The 22,256-nt window shown below is 36.8% G+C and overlaps 3 protein-coding genes across 3 annotated transcripts; all 3 read right to left on the bottom strand.

Annotated features, from left to right (window-relative positions):
- Positions 1-8,336: 8,336 nt before the first annotated feature.
- Positions 8,337-9,753, bottom strand: LOC106413704 (LOB domain-containing protein 37). The gene is made up of 2 exons (XM_013854450.2): positions 9,166-9,753; positions 8,337-9,065 (listed from the first exon to the last, which is right to left on the bottom strand). The coding sequence occupies exons 1-2, from the start codon at positions 9,347-9,349 to the stop codon at positions 8,539-8,541; spliced, it is 711 nt and encodes a 236-aa protein (XP_013709904.1). The 5' UTR covers positions 9,350-9,753; the 3' UTR covers positions 8,337-8,538.
- A 4,210-nt stretch (positions 9,754-13,963) lies between these two features.
- On the bottom strand, positions 13,964-16,932 carry LOC125592593. Its single transcript, XM_048767863.1, has one exon. It carries the CDS (start codon positions 15,367-15,369, stop codon positions 14,011-14,013), a length of 1,359 nt encoding a protein of 452 aa, XP_048623820.1. The 5' UTR covers positions 15,370-16,932; the 3' UTR covers positions 13,964-14,010.
- A 247-nt stretch (positions 16,933-17,179) lies between these two features.
- Positions 17,180-20,824, bottom strand: LOC106416101 (BTB/POZ domain-containing protein NPY3-like). Its single transcript, XM_013856933.3, has 5 exons — positions 20,319-20,824; positions 19,431-19,556; positions 19,280-19,349; positions 18,109-19,200; positions 17,180-17,798 (listed from the first exon to the last, which is right to left on the bottom strand). The coding sequence occupies exons 2-5, from the start codon at positions 19,490-19,492 to the stop codon at positions 17,337-17,339; spliced, it is 1,686 nt and encodes a 561-aa protein (XP_013712387.1). The 5' UTR covers positions 19,493-19,556; positions 20,319-20,824; the 3' UTR covers positions 17,180-17,336.
- Between the last annotated feature and the right edge of the window lie 1,432 nt (positions 20,825-22,256).

The raw sequence follows: 22,256 nt of genomic DNA, 5'->3' as shown, positions 1-22,256 counted from the left end.
CCTCTTGTAGTGTCACGGAGTGTTGTAGTGTCTTGTACTCTTGTTTTGTAGTGTCACTGAGTGTACTTGTTCACATGTCTTTGTTTCACTTGTTCACATGTCTCTTGTAATCTTGTTTCACGGACTCTCTTGTAGTGTCACGAATTATTATGTTTCCCTTTCTCTAGTTCATGTAGTGTAAAGCTCCTTCACATGTCTCTCTCGTTTATTCAACCTCTCTCCCTTTCTCTACTTCGCATTTGTTCTTGTTTCATCACAAAGTCACTAAACCAAGACTTTTAATACAAATTCATCACTCTGCCTTTTTCTCTCTTCTTGCCAAGTAAAAAGCCAAACCTATATTTTTAATTCATCAGAAATACATTATCACTTTTCTCACCAAACAAGACTTTTAATTCAAAAAAAAAATATCTCTTTTCGATCATGGCATCTTCCTCTCAAACTACATCTGACGATTCACTAGAGGATGCATTTGATGATGCATTTGATCAATATTTTGATCAAACCTTTGAGAAATTTACTCTTGGTCATCAAGAAGAATCAAGGAAACAAAGAAAAAAATGAGCTTATATCGAAAGAAATCGTGAAGAAGGGCATATGCGATTATGGAATGATTATTTCAGCGAAACTCCGACGTATCCTGGAAATTTCTTCTGACGACGTTTTAGAATGAACAAGCTATTGTTCATGCGCATTGTTGATCGGCTCTCCAACGAAGTTCAATACTTTCGGGACAAGAGAGATGGTCTCGGAAGGATTAGTCTCTCTCCCCTTCAAAAGTGTACTGCAGCCATTCGTTTCTTGGCATATGGTTCTGCGGGTGATATGGTTGACGAATACCTCCGGCTCGGTGAAACAACAACTCGGTTATGTGTAGAAAAATTTGTGGAAGGCATAATAAATTTGTTCGGCGATGAGTACTTAAGAAGACCAACACCGGCTGATCTTCAACGTCTACTTGCTGTTGGAGAGTATCGAGGTTTTCCCGGGATGATAGGAAGCATCGATTGTATGCATTGGGAGTAGAAGAATTATCCGACCGCTTGGAAAGGGCAATATTCTCGTGGTTCGGATAAACCAACAATTGTTTTTTTAGAAGCGGTTGCTTCATACGATCTCTGGATATGGCATGCGTTTTTTGGACCTCCAGGTACATTAAATGATATCAATGTGCTTGATCGATCACCTGTTTTTCATGACATAATTCAAGGTCATGCTCCGAAAGTCACTTTCTCTATTAATGGAAGACAATATGATATGGCTTACTATCTCACCGATGGTATCTATCCGAAATGAGCTACTTTTATCCAATCTATTCGTTTACCACAAGTGCCAAAAGCAGTTTTATTTGCTCAACGTCAAGAACATGTCTGAAAAGATGTCGAGCGTGCTTTTGGAGTCCTGCAAGCTCGTTTTGCCATTGTTAAAAATCCAGCGTTGTTCTGGGATAAAGTTAAAATTGGGAAGATTATGAGAGCATGTATCATACTCCATAATATGATAGTAGAAGACGAACGAGATGGATACACTCAATATAATCTTCCAGAGTTCATCCAAGGAGAAGAAAACGGAAGCTCACATGTCGAAAGCGATTTTGATCGAGAAAACAGAAATGGTGTGGCAAATACGATGGATGCTCGAGCAAGAATTCGTGATAAACCAATGCATCAACAACTGAAACATGATTTGGTTGAACATATATGGCGTCAATTTGGGGATGATGATGACAAAAACTAAGCTCAGATGCTTCTTTCAAATAATTATCGTTTATTTTACTAAACTGTTGTTTCAAGTTTTTTTAAAAAAATCTATGTTTAAAATGTTATCTTTTATTATGTTTTATGTAATAAAAAAATTTAAATTTTAATAAAAATTGTTTAAAAAAATTAAGCAACTAAATATAAGAGACTTGCAATGGAGGAGCAAAATAATGAAGTTGCTTACCCAAGTCTCTTAGCATAATTTACTTTTTAAATACTACTAAAATATTACTAAGCAACCCATAATGAATTGCAAGGATAAAGATGCTCTAACACGTAATAAAATTCAAGAAAAACGACACAATATGCCATAAGAGTAATGGTTAATTAGCATGCAGCAGTAATTGTTTGCGTTATATCGAAATTATGTAACGCTAAATTGTTGTACGTACTATAATTATCACTTTTGTGGTCTACTAAAATAATAGCATATGAAGAGAGAGATTGAGAGATTTTTCAAAAAAAAAAAAAATGTTATAAATCAAGGTCTGGTGGAATCCCATATTCGAAAGCTCATATTCTTATGTATTTGTATTTCCTAGCCCATATTGTATTAGGGTTTCATACTTATGTAATTTTCTATATAAAGGGCTTCTTATTGTCTAATAAAGATACAGACTTTCCCTTTATTTTCATAACATGTTATCAGCACGATAGCCTCTAGCCCTAAGCCCTCACGAAATATTCTTCAACTCAGCCGAAAATCATCAAACCCTAAACGCAAAGGAATCTGCTTCGGAACTTCAAAAAGGTCGTTCTCTCAAACCGTGAGGACCCAGAAAACGATCAAGATATCAAATCGAAGTCCTCGCCGAGATGAATCCGTCAGTGCAAACCGCTTGTCGATATGACCACCGACGCGCCCTCACGCACAGATACAGTGCGCGCCAATTTGATTTGAAAACCAAATCCGATTCCAACAAGGATTTTCTAGCCGAACTCAACTCTTGTGCAAGATAAGTTTATCATACCTTAGTTGATTCATGTTATCTTGTTGGCGTTCATGTTATCTAATGCTCCTCGTGTTGTTTCATGAGCCGAGGGAATTAAAATCTAATATCAACAAGGAGTTCAAGCCGAGAGGAGTTTCTGCCCGTGCGATCAAACTCTCTTTTCCATTCAGATCAAAAGGAGTTCATAGATAAACTATCTCAAACTTTAAAACTACTTAGAGGTCGAGTTTAATGTAAATAAACTTGAACCATACAAGAGAGAACCGATCGCATATACCTTAATATGTGATCATAGAAATCAAAACCTAACAACTATGAATACATAATTCGATTTATATCCTTATAAATCATACAGTATATGTTTAAAAATTAGTAAAACATGGTCATAAGATTTAAACCTAAGAACCAATCTAAACCTAAAATCGCATGACATGAAAATCGAATGTCATGCTTAAAACCGGAAATTGTATAAACCTATACAATCTAATATGATTCTAATAATTCTAAAACTTGAATCATATACCTAAAACTATAGTTTCAGATCTGATTATGTCAATAATCAGATCGCATACTTGGTATGCTTGAAAAACCGATTCCTAAACATCTAAAGCCTAATTTGCTTAAACCTAAAAATCGCATAGCTTTAAAATTAAAACCTCCTTAATGAAAACTTTCTAAAACTTATTTTCACATGCTGTTTAAAGCTTTAAAATCTGATTATTTGTTTAAGAAAATCTGATTGCATGTTTTTAAAATTAGAAATCGCATGCTAGGCATAAAATTGCAAATCGCATTCTTAATTGAAATTTGATTTGTTTGACCACCTAATCACATGCTAGGATTATTAAAACTTGATTGTATGATCTGTTTGTTAATAGAAATTGCATATTTTTAGGTTTGTAAATCATATGTTAAACATTAAAATCAAAATCGCATGCTAGACATAGAAAATTAAATCGCATGTTTAGGTTTAAAATCTGATGTTGTTAATCACATGATAGGATTGATAAAACCTAATTGTTTGATCTGATCTCTAGTAGAAATTACATGTTTTAATGTTAGAAATCGAAACATAAACATTAAAACTAAAATTGCATGCTAAAACCTAGAACCCTTAAAAAAAATAGGAAGGTTGTTACAAGGTTGTTACAAGGTTGTTACAAAGTTATTAGGGTTTTTGTCTTGGCCGATTTTATGCTTGTATAACTTGATATTTTTCATGCATAAATACATGTTTGAGGTTGCATAATTAGACTAAGAATAATTACATGTTATTGTGTCTAAATCCTATTAGAATTATGATTTGAAATTTAACCTAAAATCTGATCGCAAGTTTATTGGAATTTCCTGAAAATTTAAAACTTAATAAATTTAAATTAGAATTCCAGAATTTGATCATATGAAACCCAGGGATAAAATTTCATGATTAGATTGAAATTATTCATATGCTAATTGATTAAAAATCGAGTAGACCTAGGAAATTGAAATCGCATGATTAAATCCTATTAGAAATTGAAATTGCCTTGATCACATGCTATTGATTGAAATCTGATTTGGTTGCTTGATCACATGATATGTTTAAAATCTGAATCGTATGTCTTAACCAAATCTGATTCGCATGCTTCAAACCAAAAATCTGATTTGTTTGATCGCCTAGCTCGCATGCTAAAAAATTAAAATCTGGATTGATTGTTAATTTTTTAGCATGCGATTGCGTGCAGCATGGAACCTAGATTTAATTTGCTCAGTCACATGCTCACATGATCCAAATCTGATTTGCTAGCTGATTACTTGATTGAAAATGATGCTTTGCTTGTTTAAAACATAGAGATTGCATGAAATCCTATCCGCATGATTAAAAGCTTGGCCGTAGGATCAAAACTTCATCATATGCTAAACTTGATTCGATTACATTGCTTGGCCTATATGTGTTTTTTTAAACCTTGAATCATATGCTGAAAAATCTAGCAAATCTGAAACACATAACCAAATCCTAAAACTGTTTGGATTTGGCTTGGCCAAGACTATACATGTTCATATGAACATTTGTAGGATCGTTTCTCAAAGCCTTGGCCATATGAAATCTTAGCAAAGTTTTAAGACATGATCACTTGTTTAAAACTTAAAATCTGATCATAAAATTACTCCTTGACCGAAATCTATAAAAATCCTAGAACCATTCGAATTTGGCCTGGCCGAAACTTATGTTTGGCCTAATGAACAATCACATGATCTTTAAAGCCTTGGCCAAATGTAGAAGCTTGGCCTAGCTTAAATCTTGATCAAATGCAAAGTCTAAATTCTCTTGGCCAACCTTTAAAAGACCTTGACCGAAGGCAAAAGCTTGGCCAAATTGAAATTTCTATTGGCCAAATATGAAATCTAGTCAAACTAATAGAATCTCTTGGCCAAAGCATTTTGGTAAAATCATCTTGGCCGAATCCCCTTGGCCAAAGCCTTTTGAATAATCTATCTTGGCCGAATTTAAATTCCTATTAATCTAATCAGACTTAATTTATTTCTGGCTATTTGTTGCACACTTTGATTTATTTAATGCATGATGTTTTCAAAATTATTGTCTAAGGGAACAAAATTTGATATTAAATTACCTAAGTTTGGGATTCAATACGAGATAAATGAACATTAAGTGTTATTATCTCGAGGGAGAAAATCATAGAATCCCAAAATCCCTAAATAAGTTAAGCATCCATGACAACAATAGCCCAAATAGAACTCGGCCAAAATCAAATCTGAAAACGAAATTGCACAACAAAAAGATGGAGATTAATGATTGGCAAACCGGTACTCATGCCATTCCGGTTAAATATGCGACATTCTATTGAATGGTTTAAGATATGATGCCCCTTTGAATAAGGGAATTGATAATATGAGTATTCACCATGATATTTCAAAAATAAGCAAGGAATTTCGTGGGCTTGATCGATCACCCACGGATGGACTGATCATCCATCATATATGACGACATATGGTTGTACATATCCTTGTCAAAATCTGCAATAAGTTTGCAAGAGTAATTGGTGATACCGGTGGATTTATGAATCCTTATAAGTTGTAGCAAAATTTGTTCGCATAATGCCAAAGAACAAATAGAGACTCTCCCATGAATTTGATAAAGGGTCAAGAATTAATGTTCCCATATAGAGAACTTAAATAAGTTTCTCCACCACAAAGTTATAAGATGGGATCTGAAGTTGAATTAAGTGTATACGTTGGATATAAATCTCCATAAGAATACATAAAGCCACGAGAGATATGATTAAGGCTAAGCTATGGATTAGATAAATCCGTATATCCAACATCAGGGAGAGAAATAATAAGCTGGTAAATGATTTCGAGAATGAATAATGATCCTCAAATATGAATATAGAATAAGAGTCCAAAGAATGAATCATTCTCAGACCTTAAACAAGTCAATTGCCAGACATGTTTGATGACCCAAACTGAAATATACCAGCGGGTTATGCTCTAATAAAATTGATTTGGACTTAGTTAAGATAAGACGGTTGCATACATGTATTACTCGAAAATGAGAAGAGCATAAAATTGAAATGGCAGATCCGAAATTAAGGTTTTCCAAAGGAAACCTTAGACATGACCATGAATAAAGATCAGGTACCTGAAAATAATAAGATCTAAATGCATTATGTCATGTCTGGATTATAAATGGAACCGGTAAAATAATATCGACGTCGATGATGATATAATATTTGAATACAAAATCGCTTGACAAAAGCGAGGATCATGAAACCAACGTCTATCATAGAGTGCACTCAGAGAAATTACTCAGAGAAATTGATTAAGCAAATTGATAATGCTATAAGACGTGGTATATGAAATCTGTTAAGAGAAGAGATGTAGTCAAACCAGTTGGACATAAGTAAGTCTTTGGTGAGAAAACATAATAAGAATGGCGAAATTGCATAAGGTTCTCACAAAGACCTGGAATCAATTATAAAGGAGACATACTCCTATGTGGTGGATGCAACAACATTCTGATTCCTTATAAGTCTGGCAAATAAAATACATATCTATATGGTCCACTGGATAACGAAATTTATGTGAAAGTTCCAGAGGGTATCGAACTACCGAACACATCAAGTTTTCGAGAACAATATTGAATATCTTTATGTGAACGACTTGAATATCCTAGGAACCTCTGGAGAAATTTTCCAAAGATAGAATACATCAAGAAAGAATTCGAATTCAACATGAAAGGTTTTGGGAAAACAAGATTATATATTGGATAATACATTGAGCACCTTGAAAAGAAAATCCTTATGCATCAAATGACATACATAGATAACGTGCTCAAGAAGTTTGATATCGACTAAGCTTACGAATTGACAAGTCTCATAATTATAAGGTTCCTCAGTTTAGAAAAGATAATTTCGGCCCTAATGAAGAAAATGAGGAGATCTTTGGTCCTGAAATGCCATGTCTAAGTGCCATAAAGTTTTGACGGATTTGGCGAGCCATACAAGGCTAGATAAATAATTTGCCGTAATCTATTAGCTAGATATAGCTCATGATCGATCCAAAGGCACTAGAACGGGATTATACATATTTTTGTTACCTACAAGGAACTAAAGACTTGGGTCCATTTAATACTAACCTACTCGAAGAAGGGTAAATTATTTTGGTGATACAGGTTGTTTGTCCGTCCAAGTTCACTCAAGCGAGGATTTGGTGGATCTAATTAGTAAGGTGTTACTGACATCCAGAGATGTACTCAACAGGGGGAGTAATACGTGTTGTACTCTTTTTCCTTCACCATGGTTTTATCCCATTGGGTTTTCCTGGTAAGGTTTTAATGAGGCAACATCCAAAGCGTATTACAAACCACTTCGGAGATGGTCTTCCAAGAGGGAGTGTTATAAACCAAGGTCTAATGGAAGCTCATATTCGAAGGCCCATATTCGAAGGCTTATATTCTTATGTATTTGTATTTCCTAGCTCATATTGTATTAGGGTTTCATACTTATGCAATTCTCTATATAAAGGGTTTCTTATTGTCTAATAAAGATACAGACTTCTCCCTTATTTTCATAACAAAAGAGAGATTAAGAGCGTGTTTTAGATTATTCCACGGATGGAGATGGAAAATGGCTCTTTGCGTCGTCCAAAAGCTGCCTCTAAAACAAAGGACCATGTGTCAATGTGGCCTCCTCTCCAACCATTTGGTCCAACCACATGCTTAGATATTGTCTATCCATCTTTATTATTTTATGTACGGCACTATTTTTTTGTGTGGTAAGATGTTAAGATCTACTACTATTTATTTGTTTCCATCATTTGAGTTATTAGATGTTCTATAAGCCCCGCTATATATTGTTTGGTGGGGGGTTACTTGCTAAGTTTTATATGCATTCATATGCTATTTATATGCTAAAAAGTCTATAAACGTTGAATATCCAACAAAATAAACATGGAATTTGCATACGCTGCTGCAGCATTGCGGTGAATAGCGATTACAAGTAAAAAAACTGGAAAAAATATTAGACAAGATGGATGGATCATCTGGTGTAAAGTAGTTCATTATTACGAGTTTGTCTCGAACAGTGATTACTATTTTGTTATCGTGTTAGTCATAACAAAATAGAGATAATATAACATGGTTAAAATAATATTCAATTTTCACTCAACAAAGTTTTAGCATTTGTTTAACAAGCTTAACCGGAGAGAACAAAATCGCGTCATCGGTCCAAATACTTGTTATCCACGAAAAAGGGAAAGAAAATGTGTAAAAATACATTTCTGAACCCTAAACTAACCCAGAGAAAGAAAGAAATGAAAACATCGTTTCCTTAAACAAAAAGGTTAAGCAGCCTGCTTGTTTCTCCTCCTCCGTTTCCGTGTTGAGCACCAGATGCAGAGTTATCCCAAAACGTCGTCGTCGTTGTCATTGACTCCTCTGAGTTCATCGACGGTGTTCTAGATTGGTGCCGTGTGGAAGAAGGCACTGCTTTCATGGGTAAACTAGGGTTTAGTGATATATCGAGCTTACGTTTCCTGGGAGAAGAATCCAGCGTAGATCTTGATCTAGAGCTTGAAAATCTGGAATGATTGTAGATGTTACGATCGCTGGAACCATCATTCTGCTGGAGCTTCAACATTTCCGCGCAGATCTCAGATGCTTCTTCAGATGTCGCCGATGGAAACCCGCCGCCGTGAGTGATAAGCTCAGGGATAGGTCTCAAAGAACCGCCGCGAAGCACCGTCTCAACAGCAGCTTGGCAGATTCTCCAGTTTCCCGTCCACAACATTCCGATTGCTCCGTTGACCGGATTCACTGTTCTTCCACAAGCTTCATATAGCAAAGACTGAAACAAAGCTGCACAAAAACACACACAAGAAACCAAAGATTAGAAAACAGGACAGTATTCAAAGTAATATTCGAACCAGTTGATATATGGTTTAGTTAGGTTAATTACCGGGACGCTGAGATTCCGGTACGGCGGAGATAAAGGACATGAGACCGGCACGGCCGAAGAATTTAGCCACGAAGACGGTGGCGTGGCCTTGAGCATCGGCGCTTTCTATCCACTGAATACATGGCCGGAGGATACAATTCTCGCTGCAACCTTTTCGGAGCACACGGCAACCGTTGCAGCTCATTTTTTTCAATTATATTTTTTATAATTTATCTGATGAGTTTTGAGATTGTTAAGTTTGTACTTCTCTGTCCCTGCTGGTTTGTTTGCTGATGTCTGGGAGAAGCTCAGAGGAATAAGAAGAAGATTTCAGTTACAAAAAAAAAATAAAAAAAAATAAGAAGAAGATTTGATTTGGGAGAAAGAAAGTGATACGGAAAGAAAGAGAGATTTACATATCTCTGAAGATAAGAACACATATATAAATACATAAATCCTTAGTATTAAAATCCAAGTTGGGATTTTAAAAAAAAATTGAATAATAAAATAACTAAGAGTGTGATTGTTTGTTACAGTTAGCGAGAAACTTTTAGGTGAAAACATATTTACTCTATTTTCAGCTAAAACTACGCCAATCAAGTGGAAAAAGTTTTTCACTAGTTTACTCTAGTTACTGTATATTTAATGGTAAAAGCATTTGTTTCGTTCCTTATAGATTTGGTGGAGGAAAACAGTTGCGCCCACTTTCATTTTTTTTTTTTTTTTTTTAATTTCAAACTTTTATTAATTAGTAAGAGTTAACATAATCTTCATGGAGAAGATTAGTAATACAAGAAGGAACATAGAAGTTAAATTGAAAATTACAATTGTCTGGTAGATTTGCTTTAGCCAATCTATCTGCCACCTTATTAGCTTCTCTTCCTGTTCATGTAAACTTGATCTCTGTAAACTTCTTAGCCCACCAATGAATTTCCCTTGTCCAATTATAAGCGCTAAATTGCAGCTTTCGATTGTTAAGAACATCAATAACTTTTTTATTATCACCTTTCATATGTAGCTTCCGATATCCCTGCATCCAGCAATGTTGAATAGCCATTAAAACCGCTTGTAATTCGCTTTCATAAGCATTCTCAACATGTTGGTCAATTGCTTGTGCAGATCCTTGATAAACTCCTTTCTCATCTCTTAAAACCCAACCAGCTACACTAGCACTATTGTTACTTACGAAAGAACCATCAGTATTACACTTAATCCATCCCATCAAAGGTCGCTGCCACTTGTTCATTCTTGTTTGTGTAGTTCGTTGTTGTCTTTGTTGTAACGAGAATATAGAATCCTGATTTGTTGTTCCTTTCCATTCCTGAGCATCCAACTTAGCGTATTGAAGAGATTGTCTCCACTCAATTTGTTTACGTTGGAAAACCAGAATATTGCGAGATTTCCATAATCTCCATAGAATCCATAGGGTTAAGTCTTTAAAATGTTCCAAACTGGGAGCAGAGCAAATGGAAAGACAAGCTTCAATTTTTTCTTCAAAGGTCGTCGATGGACTGTTGATAGTAGTATTAGAAATACCCGAAGCCCGCCACACACATTGAGCATATTGGCAGTCAAAGAACAAGTGCTTCTCTGTTTCAACATGTAGACCAAACCTTTTACACTGATCATCTCTTGTAATATGCCTACGTCGTAAGTTATCTCCGACAGCCAAACTCCTAGAGAGGAGATTCCACATAAAATGTTGTATTTTCGGTGGAGTCTTTGTCTTCCAAATCTTTTGCTTAAGAGGAACATGCCCATAGGTAGGTTGAATAGGATGTGGTATTGGTAAATGAGTTCCCAACCAGTAACCAGACTTGACCGTATAAAGACCGTCATCATTGTAGTGCCATCCAACTAGATCCTGTATAGCCATTCTGCTAATTTTTATTTTCAGGATGCGATCAATATCATCTTCTATTACTGCGTCTCGCAGTTTTTGGATATCCCATCCAATACCATTTGTATCAAAGAACTGATTAACTTTCATTTAAGTTACAGTGCCAGCTCTTGGTATTGGAGATCGTGGAGGATGATCAGGAATCCATGGGTCGGACCACATATTGATCAAAGAACCATCCCCAACAATGTATCTCATACCTTTCGTTATCAACTCTTTTCCATAGAGGATTGACTTCCAAGCATACGACGACTTTTTCTTCAGAGTTGCACTTAATATACATCCATCCGGGAAGTATCTTGCCTTTAACACTCTCGCCATCAAACATGTTGGGTTTTGAAGTATACGCCAAACTTGTTTACCCAATAAAGCTTGATTAAAAACTTCCAGATCTCTAAAACCAAGCCCTCCTTCACGTTTTGGTGTACAAACCCTCTTCCAAGCATACCAATGCATTCCTTTATTCTCACCTGATCCCCACCAGAACCTAGCCAGTATTCCATTAATCGCCTCACAGACCTCCTTAGGTAATCTGAAGATGTTCATGGAGTAGATTGGCATAGATAACGCCACTGCCTTAAGCAAGACCTCCTTTCCTCCAGGCGAGAGATGTCTTTGTTTCCAACCTTGGGTGATTGCTTTCACTTTCTCAATGATGTAAGTGAACATTTCACTTTTCTTACTTCCAAACTGTTCAGGCAACCCAAGATATTTACCTATACCACCCTCATTATGTATTCCCAGTAGATTTCTCATTCTAGTTCTGACATCCACTCTCACTTTATGGCCGAAGATGATAGATGACTTACTTAGATTGATAGATTGTCCAGACACCGCTTCATATTGGCCAAAAAATTCCTTTAACTTCTTTGCAGCTCTATCATTTGCCAATGAGAAAAACAAAGAATCATCTACAAATAATAGATGATTAACTGCTGGAGCATGCATTGCAATCTTCATCCCCAACAGTGAACGATCAACCATTGCTTTATTCATCATGTGCGAAAGAACTTCTGCACAGAGGATAAAAAGATAAGGAGATAATGGATCTCCTTGTCTTATCCCACGTTCAGGAACTATATACCCTTCTGGTGAGCCGTTAATAAGAACAGAGAAACTAACAGAAGATACACAAGACATTATCCATCTGATGAACTTACTGTCAAAACCCATATGTATCATTGATGTTTCCAAAAACTTTCATTCCATTCTGTCATACGCTTTAGCTATATCAGTTTTAACAGCCATGTAGGAAGTAGCTTGTCGTTTCCTTGCCTTCAGACTATGGAACATTTCATGAGCAACTGTTATATTATCAGAGATCAATCTACCCGGTATAAAAGCATTCTGATTCTCTGATATAATACCCCCAAGATGAGGTTTCAGACGATTAACCAACACCTTAGAGATAAGTTTGTAAGACACATTGCACAAAGCAATTGGACGGAATTCAGTCATGCCCGTCGGTGGGTATATCTTAGGGATCAGACACAGGTTAGTGTGGTTGTGCTGACGATCAAACTGGCCATCAAAGAATTTATGTATTTCCTGCATGATTTCTTCTTTTAAATCCTCCCAGAAACGCTGGTAGAAGACCGCAGAAAATCCATCAGGCCCTGGAGCTCGATGTGGTCCCATATCAAATAAAGCATTCCTCACCTCCTCCTTAGTACATGGGCGAGTAAGATCAATATTCATCTCTTCTGTTACACGTGTTTGAAATCCACTAAACACGTCCATTAGCAGACTCTCATTAACCGGGGTCGACGTAAATATATTCTGAAAATACCGTTCTGCAACTTGAGCAACCTCCTTCTGTCCTCTATGAATGACTCCATTGTGATCTTGAATAGAATGTAGAGTATTCTTTATACGCTTAGCCTTCGTTACAACATGGAAAAAACGTGTATTACGACCTCCTGCTCGTAACCATATGACTCTACTTTTTTGCTTCCAAAAGATCTCCTCTTCCAAATAGGCCTGATTGAGTTCTTCTTTCAGGTCAGCTCTCTCCTGCTGAGTCCTAGTATCAGAGACCATCGCTTGATCGAGTCGTCTACGCAGAAACCCAATTTTCTCTTCAGCATTACTACGGTTATGTCTCTTCCACACAGAAATGTGCTGTCTACATCTACTCAACCTTTGAGCTAAAGGAATCCGTAAGAGATGCATCTGTCTTGTTCCTTTCCATCCACGTTTAACAGTATCATGAAAACCATCTTTATCGATCATGCGACTATCAAAACGGAATACACGTCGCGGCTCTACCTGCTCCGTCTCAATATATGTTACCAACGGTCTGTGATCAGATTCCCCAATCTCCAAAAACTCTGTCTGAGAAGCTGGAAATTTATCAAACCATGTACTAGTTGCCATTGTGCGATCCAAGCAACATTGCACTCTATGATTGCCTCTCTGCCCAATCCATGAAAATTTGTTCCCCAGCGTTTGCAAGTCTTGAAACCCACAAGTGCGTCTCATGTCCCTGAAATCTTGAAAGGAAGCTTCCGACCTTATTCTTCCTCTTATCTTCTCATGATTGCCAACAATTTCATTAAAGTCTCCTAGTGTAAACCACGGTTCATTCCGTCTTGTCAGACCACATCGCATCAATCTCTCCCATGTATGATGTCTAAAAGCAGGATTAGGATGCCCATAGACAAAAGACAAGTAGAAAGAAACTTCCTTACTGATAACCTTACAATCGATTAGATTACAGGACTGACTTAAAACAAAAACCTGTACAGACTGCTTCCAATAAACCACTAAGCCACCACCTACACCAACTGGTGTTACAATACTAGAAAAAGGAAATCCTAACTGCGCACCAACGTCACGAACATAGTCATCTTGCTGCTTAGTTTCTGATAGACATATGATGTCCGGGAGATACATACGATTGATCTCCTTCAGGCGTCGAACTGTCGAGTCAATGCCCAAACCCCGACAGTTCCAGCAGACTGTCTTCATGGCGGCAGTGGTGGTTCTGGGCCCACCGCGCCTCCTTCCTTTGGTGTGTCCTCCGAGGGGACATCAGCAGCATCATTGTCAATACTCCTCTGTGGTATTGTCTGTGTACCTTCATTCTTCTTGCGTCTTGTGTATCTCTTCGTGCTAGATTCACCTTGTTCCAGATTTGTAGATATGCTTACATTCTCATTAGCAGCCTCCATCCAAGCTTTCCACTTCAGAGCTTCACGGGTATCCGAACGTTCTCCAACCGCAGACAGAGGATTAAACATTTCATTCATATTATACTCCTCCAAAAACATTGTTGGCATTGCATTACCATACCAGAGCGCATCATCTTCCTCTGCAATCTCCTCCACTTGGATCTCATTATCCATATTCTCAGCTACAGCAGCATCCAGACCACCTACGTTTTCTTCTTGTTGATCAGCCTCCACAATCTCTTCAATGATTAAATCTTGTGGTGGCGCAGGATCTTCCTCCAGATTATCATCCTCACTCCCAGAATCATCTGCACCTCCATTATCAGGACCTCCATTCTGGATGAGACAAGCACCAGAATCATGAGTCAACATTCCACATGTCTCACAGAAACCACGTAGTCTTTCATACGTAAGCCTGAGCATAGTGTTAACCCCTGCTTCAAATTGAAATTGCCTTTGAAACCTTAGAGGCTCATCAACATTCCAATTGACTCTAACCCTTGCAAACTCTCTCCTCGCCGTAGTGTCGCTGTTGTAATCAACTTCCATGTACATTCCTAGTGCCCTTCCAATGTGAATAACAACATCTTGACTCATGTATTGAAAGGGAATGCCACGGATTTGAATCCACAATGGTATAAAGTTGAGCATCAGTGGGTTAAAAAGTGGAGACCAGTGTTCCATAATCAACATACGATCAGCAAAGGCCCATGGACCTCGGCGAAGCACCATCTCCAGCGATTCCTCCGTAGGGAAGACAAATTGGAATTGACGACCCTCAGTTAGTCTTCCTTGTACGCCATCTTGGCCCCAAATACGCGGGAGATTTGCAATGATTGAGCGGATATTTTGTCGCCTAGGCATGACCGGTCTTCCAATCAAGATGAATCGGTTCTCAGCAACAGCTTCATTAAGGACGTGAACAGGGAGTTGAACTGGAGGATCATTAGCACCCAAATTGAGGTTCTGCAAACCCCTTCGGATATTGTCCGCCATGAGAATCCAATGATCGAAAATTCTCCAAAAGAAATGAATTAATTGAAGAAATTCAGAGGAAAGTGATGAAATCAAAAGCATAGAAGCATAAGCTTTATATATCAAACTTCGGGGAAGTTGAGAAACCGTTTCATCACAATCGTGGGCATCAATCATGGGGATTACATTCGAAAGATGGACTAGTGGAGAATCCCATACCCCTCCATCTCCGAGAACATCGGGAGTAACAATCAGAAAAGGGGAGATCAACCGGAAAAATAACGGTTTTTTGTTTAGGGTTGCAATCGCATTTTCAGTCGCCTTTTCCTCTCTCTCATTTTTTTAATAAATATACAGTCGATTTAGCTTTCATTTTTTTTTGTTTTTACTTTATTACTTTTTACTCTAAAGATTTTACTCATAATTCTTCTATCACACCCTGAGACAGACAAGGAACTATAGGATGTAAAAGTTGATAGTTGATACTAGCCGCCGCCGCCGTATATTAGAGATTTTGAAGCGGTACTCCCTCTATTCCCAAAAGAAGTATTCACCATATTAAGAATATAATAAATATTTATTATTAAATTTTTTATTTATTTTACTATACATTTTCTAATAAATATCAATTAATAGTATTTAACCAATTCAAATATTTTCGTTTAAAAGTATACAAATTTTCAACATTAACTACTAAAAATATTTTAAAATTTTAGAAAATCTAACATTATGGAACAAAAAAATAAATCTAGAAAATCCTACTTTCGAAAACGGAGGAAGTATATTTTAAAATTTAACAAGTGCAAGATTTCTTCTCTCCCTCTGAAAAATTTAAAACGGAGTATTACAATTTTTCGATAATTTGTATGTATTTTGTGACGTTTATGAAGTGACCTTAGAGAGTAGTCAAGATTCCAAGATGGTGTGTGTGAGCGGCTCCGTTTCCCCGCGAAAAGTTGGGTCCTCTCTCAGCCATTCATTTTTTAAAAGTATATTTTACTTGCAATATTTATACTCTCTCTTTATTCTTATTGTAGAAATAGTTGCTATATTTTTATGCATATATATATAAGACTGTTTACGGGTCCTTTTCTCGACGGATTCGGAATCCCCAAATCATTCAACTTTATATAGAAGGTCAGGGTAATTGAAGCTTAGTAATCGATGGAATTATGCAAAAGAGCGTCAATAATTGCGTACATACCTGGTTAATGAGTGGGTGAAATTATATATAATCATGGTTTAGGCTTTATAAGAATCTTATCCTTTTTCATGGAATGCTAATCATAACCATTTTAGGTATGATTTGTAAAAAGATCACATGCAATGCATTACAATGGAGATATAGAACTAAATATTCGTCGTTGCCCACTATTCTCCACTAATCACCTAGCTTGATATCAGTTTATGCATTTTTGTAAAAGGCATTTTTTCCTTAACTCCGTCTTATTTCCAAAGTTTTTATAATTATATCTTTTTATATATATAGAAGATACAATTTACAAAAAAACTCTCCTGGTCAGGGTCCAACATTTTCACAATACACATAAGAACATTAGAAGATCTAAAAGTAGGAAACTATGAGATAAAAATATAATAATTTAGCGGACAAAGTTCTAAGTCGACCCCTGGAAGAAAGAAACGGTTGACCCTATAATATCCTTAAGAGAACTACATATAATAATGTAATAATAAAAAAAATACTAACTTTTGCAATTTAAGTCTTCTTCTATTGTCACCCTCCACATATCTAAAGTGAGCCTCTGCATGTAACGATGTCATGGATGACGCAGGGAACGTTTTCTTTTTCCCACGTACCAATAGTAATTACTAATTACGATATAGAACTAATGCGATGCTTTTGTAGGTTTAGCTATGTTAATGGGCTGTAAATTTTCTTCGTTCTTACTGGTCGGCTCATGCAATTCTACAAATATCAGTCTCATAAACGAAAATAAAACACGGGTGTGAAAACGCAAGACTGTAATTTGGGTAACGAGGAGGATAAGATTTCCCGAATTATCATCCTTAATAGATGGGCTTATAATTATTAATGGGCCGTGATTTTAAACCAAGCCCATTTTGATCTAAAACAAGTTAGCTTAATAGGAAGCCTAATTAAGAAAACCAAAAAAAGACTAAAGTCAAGACGATGATCTTCTCCGGCGAGTCGACGGCGTTGATTTATCATCGATGGTGGTAGCTGAGCCAGGACTTTCAGACGTATCTGAGCTGCTAACATCTCCGACACCATCTCTGTCTTTACCAGTCCAAAGCTTCGAGAAAATCCGAGACATCACAACTCCTTTAGCCTTGGTCTTCTCAGAACCATTTGTCTTGTCTCTCGTCGTCCTTGTCTCCTCCGTTGCCGTGACTGAGTCACACTCTTCTTCCGTCGTCGTCCTCGAGCTCCCGTGAGAGCCGCTAGGTGGAAGAGAAGGTTTCGCTGTAGCTCGCACCTGCTCGAAGAAGAGGATCTGCACAACGACACGTAAAGGTAACCGTTCGTTTTGCACGGCGTGAGCGCATGCCTCCGGTGATAGTTTCCGGCAGTCCATTAATCTGCATATAGACTTCTTCTCGCTCTTTGTTACTCCTGGATGTTCCTGTAAAACCATATAATATACATATTGAGTTTCTAAGTGACATAGTTTTTCTTTTTTGGAATACGAGGTTCTGTGCCTGAGGCATCTCCAGTGGAAATGGATAAGAAAAAAAAATCATAATTTCGAAGTAATCTTTTATTTTTTGTTCATACTCCATTTCTCCCTCTATTTGTTTAGTAAATTATGGAATATGGATAGAGATGGTTTGAGTAATCCCGCAATCATGTAATATTAGTTTTGACTCAGCGCTCATCCGAACTAATGAACTTTCTAGTTGAGCTAATGACCTCTGATCAAGTGACGAAGTTACCTTCAAGAACATGTCAATGGCACGATAAACTCCATCGTGTGACGATCTCGGGAAACTCGAAACCTTTTCCGCAGTTGCAATGAACTTTAAAGGAGAGAGATTCGGTTCGATTCTCGCTATTTCAGCCAAGTATCCATCGATTAGCTTTGCCACAACTGCTTTCGAGCTGTCTGAACAACCAACCTCGTCTCTTTTCTCCGACTGCGTAATAAACTCATCGATTAAGGTCTCGACGATGTCAACGTCATAGACTGTTTCACATCCATCGGAAGCTCTAATCAAGAGATCATCCACATTGGCTTCCCCTAGCTTCTCTCCTATTCTCTTACTCAACTCCTTCCTCACGTCTTCTCCACACTCCAGAGAAACAGATGACTTCAACAGCTTGATCAAGATCCCACAAGAAACGCTCTGTTTCTCACCAGGCAGCAACGAGATCAATGTTTCCAACAAACATCTCTGTTCCTCCACATCATGACAGTGATCATCCGTTTGGATTCTCCTCGCTGCATATACCTCAAGAGCTTCTCCTATAACCTCAGGTGAAACACCACCTTTTCTTCTTATACTCGAAACAACTCTCTTGTATAAATCTATACTAAGCTCGGTTAGATCGTCCACCCACCAATCTATAGGCACGCCATTGTTAAGCTTTCTTCTGTTATACGTATAAGACCAATCTACCCTCGCTGGATCCACCGCGGCTTTCGAAGCGATAGACTCCAAACACCTTGCATCGATCTTCGCATCTCCAGACCACGGATGAAACGATCTCGTCGTCTGGAGAACGATGATGGAGTCTTTCCAGCTTCTCAAAACGCTCGAGTTCAAGAACACCTCGATCTTGTAAACGAGGTTCCCGGTTTCGACCGACTCGTACATCTCGAGGTACTCGGCCGCGCAACGCGCGGCTACGACGTTGTAGGCGTTGAGGGTCACGGTCATGCCGTAGCAGAACTTGGCGCATATCTCGAACGCTTGAGGTCCTCCAGGGATGTCGGGAATGCTTATTTCGTCGTCTGGTTGTTGTTGTTCGTTGATCGTTGCGGCTATTAATTTTTGAAGACGTGCGCTTTTGGACAGAAGAGGAAACTGTTTTTGAAACCAAACGATCACTACTATAGACCATAGTAGCTAAAAACACACAATGATGTTTAAGATTTTAGTTTACCTTATGAAGATAGAACTTCACGTCTCCAACGTTTACAACTACATCGGTGGCTAAGTCGGATGCTACATACCTATAAGCAGCCAGAAATGTAAGAGATTTAATATGAAAAAGAAAAAAAACAATTAAAATCTTGGAAGACATTTTATTTTACCTTATGCAATCTTCTTCAGACTGAAATGAATCAGGTTTGGATCCAAGTTTCATAAACTTCATTTTTCCTCTAACCAGAAAGAGGTTTCAGAAGATTGTTGTGCTCTCTCTTTGTCTTAAGCTGAATCTGTGGAATAGTTATAGTAACCAGAAGAGCATTAAGGATTAAAACTCTGAGATCCTTATTGGATGCAAAAGCATAAACAAGAAGAGTGTTGTTGAAGCAATAAACTGTAGACTTTAAGACTTAAACTGAAAGAGAAGAAATCTATATATTGCTTATTAAGTTTGGTAACTCTATGAGAGATTAAAGGGGAAACATGAAAGACCAAAACACAAAAGAAAGATGCTCCACTTGCTTATAAATCCTACACGTTGCGTATTTCTTTATTACCAAAGTCTCTGTTTCTTTTTTCAATGTTCTGTTTTTGTATACAGAATCTTTTTTCATGTTCAGAAAGCATCAAAGGAAGAAGAAACAAAAACCCAGAACCCTAGATAAAAGAACGAATATCCGGTTTAAGAATAAAGCAGTTTTCTTGATTAACAAAAGCATTAAAATTAAAGAAAAACAATGGAGAGTTGCCAAAGAAGGAAAGAAAGAAAGATTATGTTTTGTGTGATAAATGAATTATCCAAAACCTGTGATTTTTCTAATAAGATCGACCCATTTATAGAAATATGGTTTTTTCAAGATATACCAAAACATGTGGTTCAAGTTTCAAATCTACCAAACAAATAAATTAAAATGTGTAGATATTATCAGTAGACAAGTTTACTTCCAAACCTAGAGAAAAAAAGAAGTGATTTATATGCTTTTACATGGACTTTAGATCAGGGCAAGTAAAAAACTGCAAGAAAATGAATAGGAAGCAGCGATAATTCATACCTTTGGTGGAAAGAGAAGCCTTCTTTGTAATTATGGAGTGAAAAAAAAAACACAAAGACACTGGGGAAAAAGTGTGGGCTGCTAGTTTTAAGCAGAGAACTCTAATCCAAGAGAGATCCGACAAAACACAAAACAGCAATCCAACAAAAAAAAGGTAAGAAACCCTAAAAAGTTTTAAAAAGAAAAACAGAGAGGATCAAAGAAGATGAGCTGTTTTCTTCTATCTCCTTTCTCAACTTAGTGCAAATCTGAAACCCTCAGAATGTTCTGTCCCCTTTATTTACCCTCTCTCTCTCTTCTACCAATGCCCCACTCTCTGAATCAGCACCACCGCCTCCACCACTCAGCCTAACTTTATTAAAAATTTGATTTTATATGAATAACAACTGTTTTTTATATATTTTTACCCAAGATTTGTCTCAGTGATGTGTTGTTTTTTCTTCTTTTATGTAATGGATACAAACTGAAACCAATGGTTTTAACTTTTAAGACTTTAAAAGTGTAGTTGTAGGAAGTAGCTACGATTTTAATGAGTGTATATTTATAAACTCAGTCAAGCTAAATCTGACAAGTAAAACTGTTCTCTGCTTCCTTTATCAATATCCACATTCTGACTCGAAAGATAATATTTCTAGTGAATATAGTCATTCATGGATTTATGACAACTAGTTTGGTTTGATGTGTTGACCAAGTAAACCAATGTTTTTGGGTCAAAGTAAACATGAATTTATGAGGATAATAGTAACTCATCTTTGACCAAAAACTAAGAGACAGACACTAGTATCTTTCCACTATTATATATTCTAGAAAATAAAATTTGATTTGATCTCTTTAACAGATGATAGGCCGATAGTTAACAAGTGAACCCGTCTTTTGCCCTAGTGGACAAACGGGGACCGCACGCAACATTACTTTTTCACGCCATAATATATGCTCTACCATAAAATACCAAGTAACTACGTAAAAACTATGTCTACACCAAACTGTTTAGCTTTCCTCTTCCTTTTGGTTCTTTCTACATACCCCAACACTGAAATCCTAAAGGATCCAATGTCAATTAAATATATGTTTCTAGACAAACATCATACTTAATATTTTTTAAACATGGGCTTGTACCACGTCACCTTCCGGCGCATCCGCATGAATGTGCTTCACAAACTTTATAAGATATATAATTTAAAATTGTAAAAAGAATTGTTTATCTTCCTATATATATAAAGAATCTGACAGCCATCACCCTAGTTTGTAAGGCAACGTACTTAGATTAAACCTATACATGTTTTATATTGCCATTAAAGAAAAAGGCAAAGCATGTTTATTTGCTTATAATGTGTGTTTGTCATATCATTATGCACGATATATTATTTTTTCTTCCATAATTACATCACCGGCTAGCTCTCGAATTGTTTTAAAATATAAAGGCATTGACAGAAACAACAAAAAAAACATAGGAGCTTCATTTAGAAAAAAAAACAAGTCATTGAAATAAAAGGAGAGCACATCAAACTGAGGGTCACATGATGAATTTTTTTGATCAAGGGGTCACATGATTATGGAGAAAGATAAGGCATCGTTAAGAGTTTGGTCGGTTAGGGGAACGCTGATGATTACTTCCAACTGTTTTAGTCAATGGACTTTAAAGACTGTACATTAGTACATATCACATGTGCTTTGTATATTTTTTTTCAACAAATGTATACCAAGTCAGTAGTAGTTTATTTCCTTAATGTTGATTTTTGCCAATTTGAATATTGACATTTTAGGTACTAAACTAATAATGAAAGATAGATAACGTAGTTGGAAAAAGACAGACGCAGATCACATATATCAATATATGTGCGGTAAAAATTGCTATCTAATAGAGATGATCGAGTTTCTTGATTTCTGGCAAAACAATATTTCATATGAAGAAAACATTTACACCAACCAACTTTCATG

This window comes from Brassica napus, chromosome C9 (genome assembly GCF_020379485.1).
Source record: "Brassica napus cultivar Da-Ae chromosome C9, Da-Ae, whole genome shotgun sequence".
NCBI lineage: Eukaryota > Viridiplantae > Streptophyta > Magnoliopsida > Brassicales > Brassicaceae > Brassica > Brassica napus.
The sequence above is the reverse complement of the archived record's forward strand: the minus strand, read 5'-3'. Positions and strand labels throughout refer to the sequence as shown.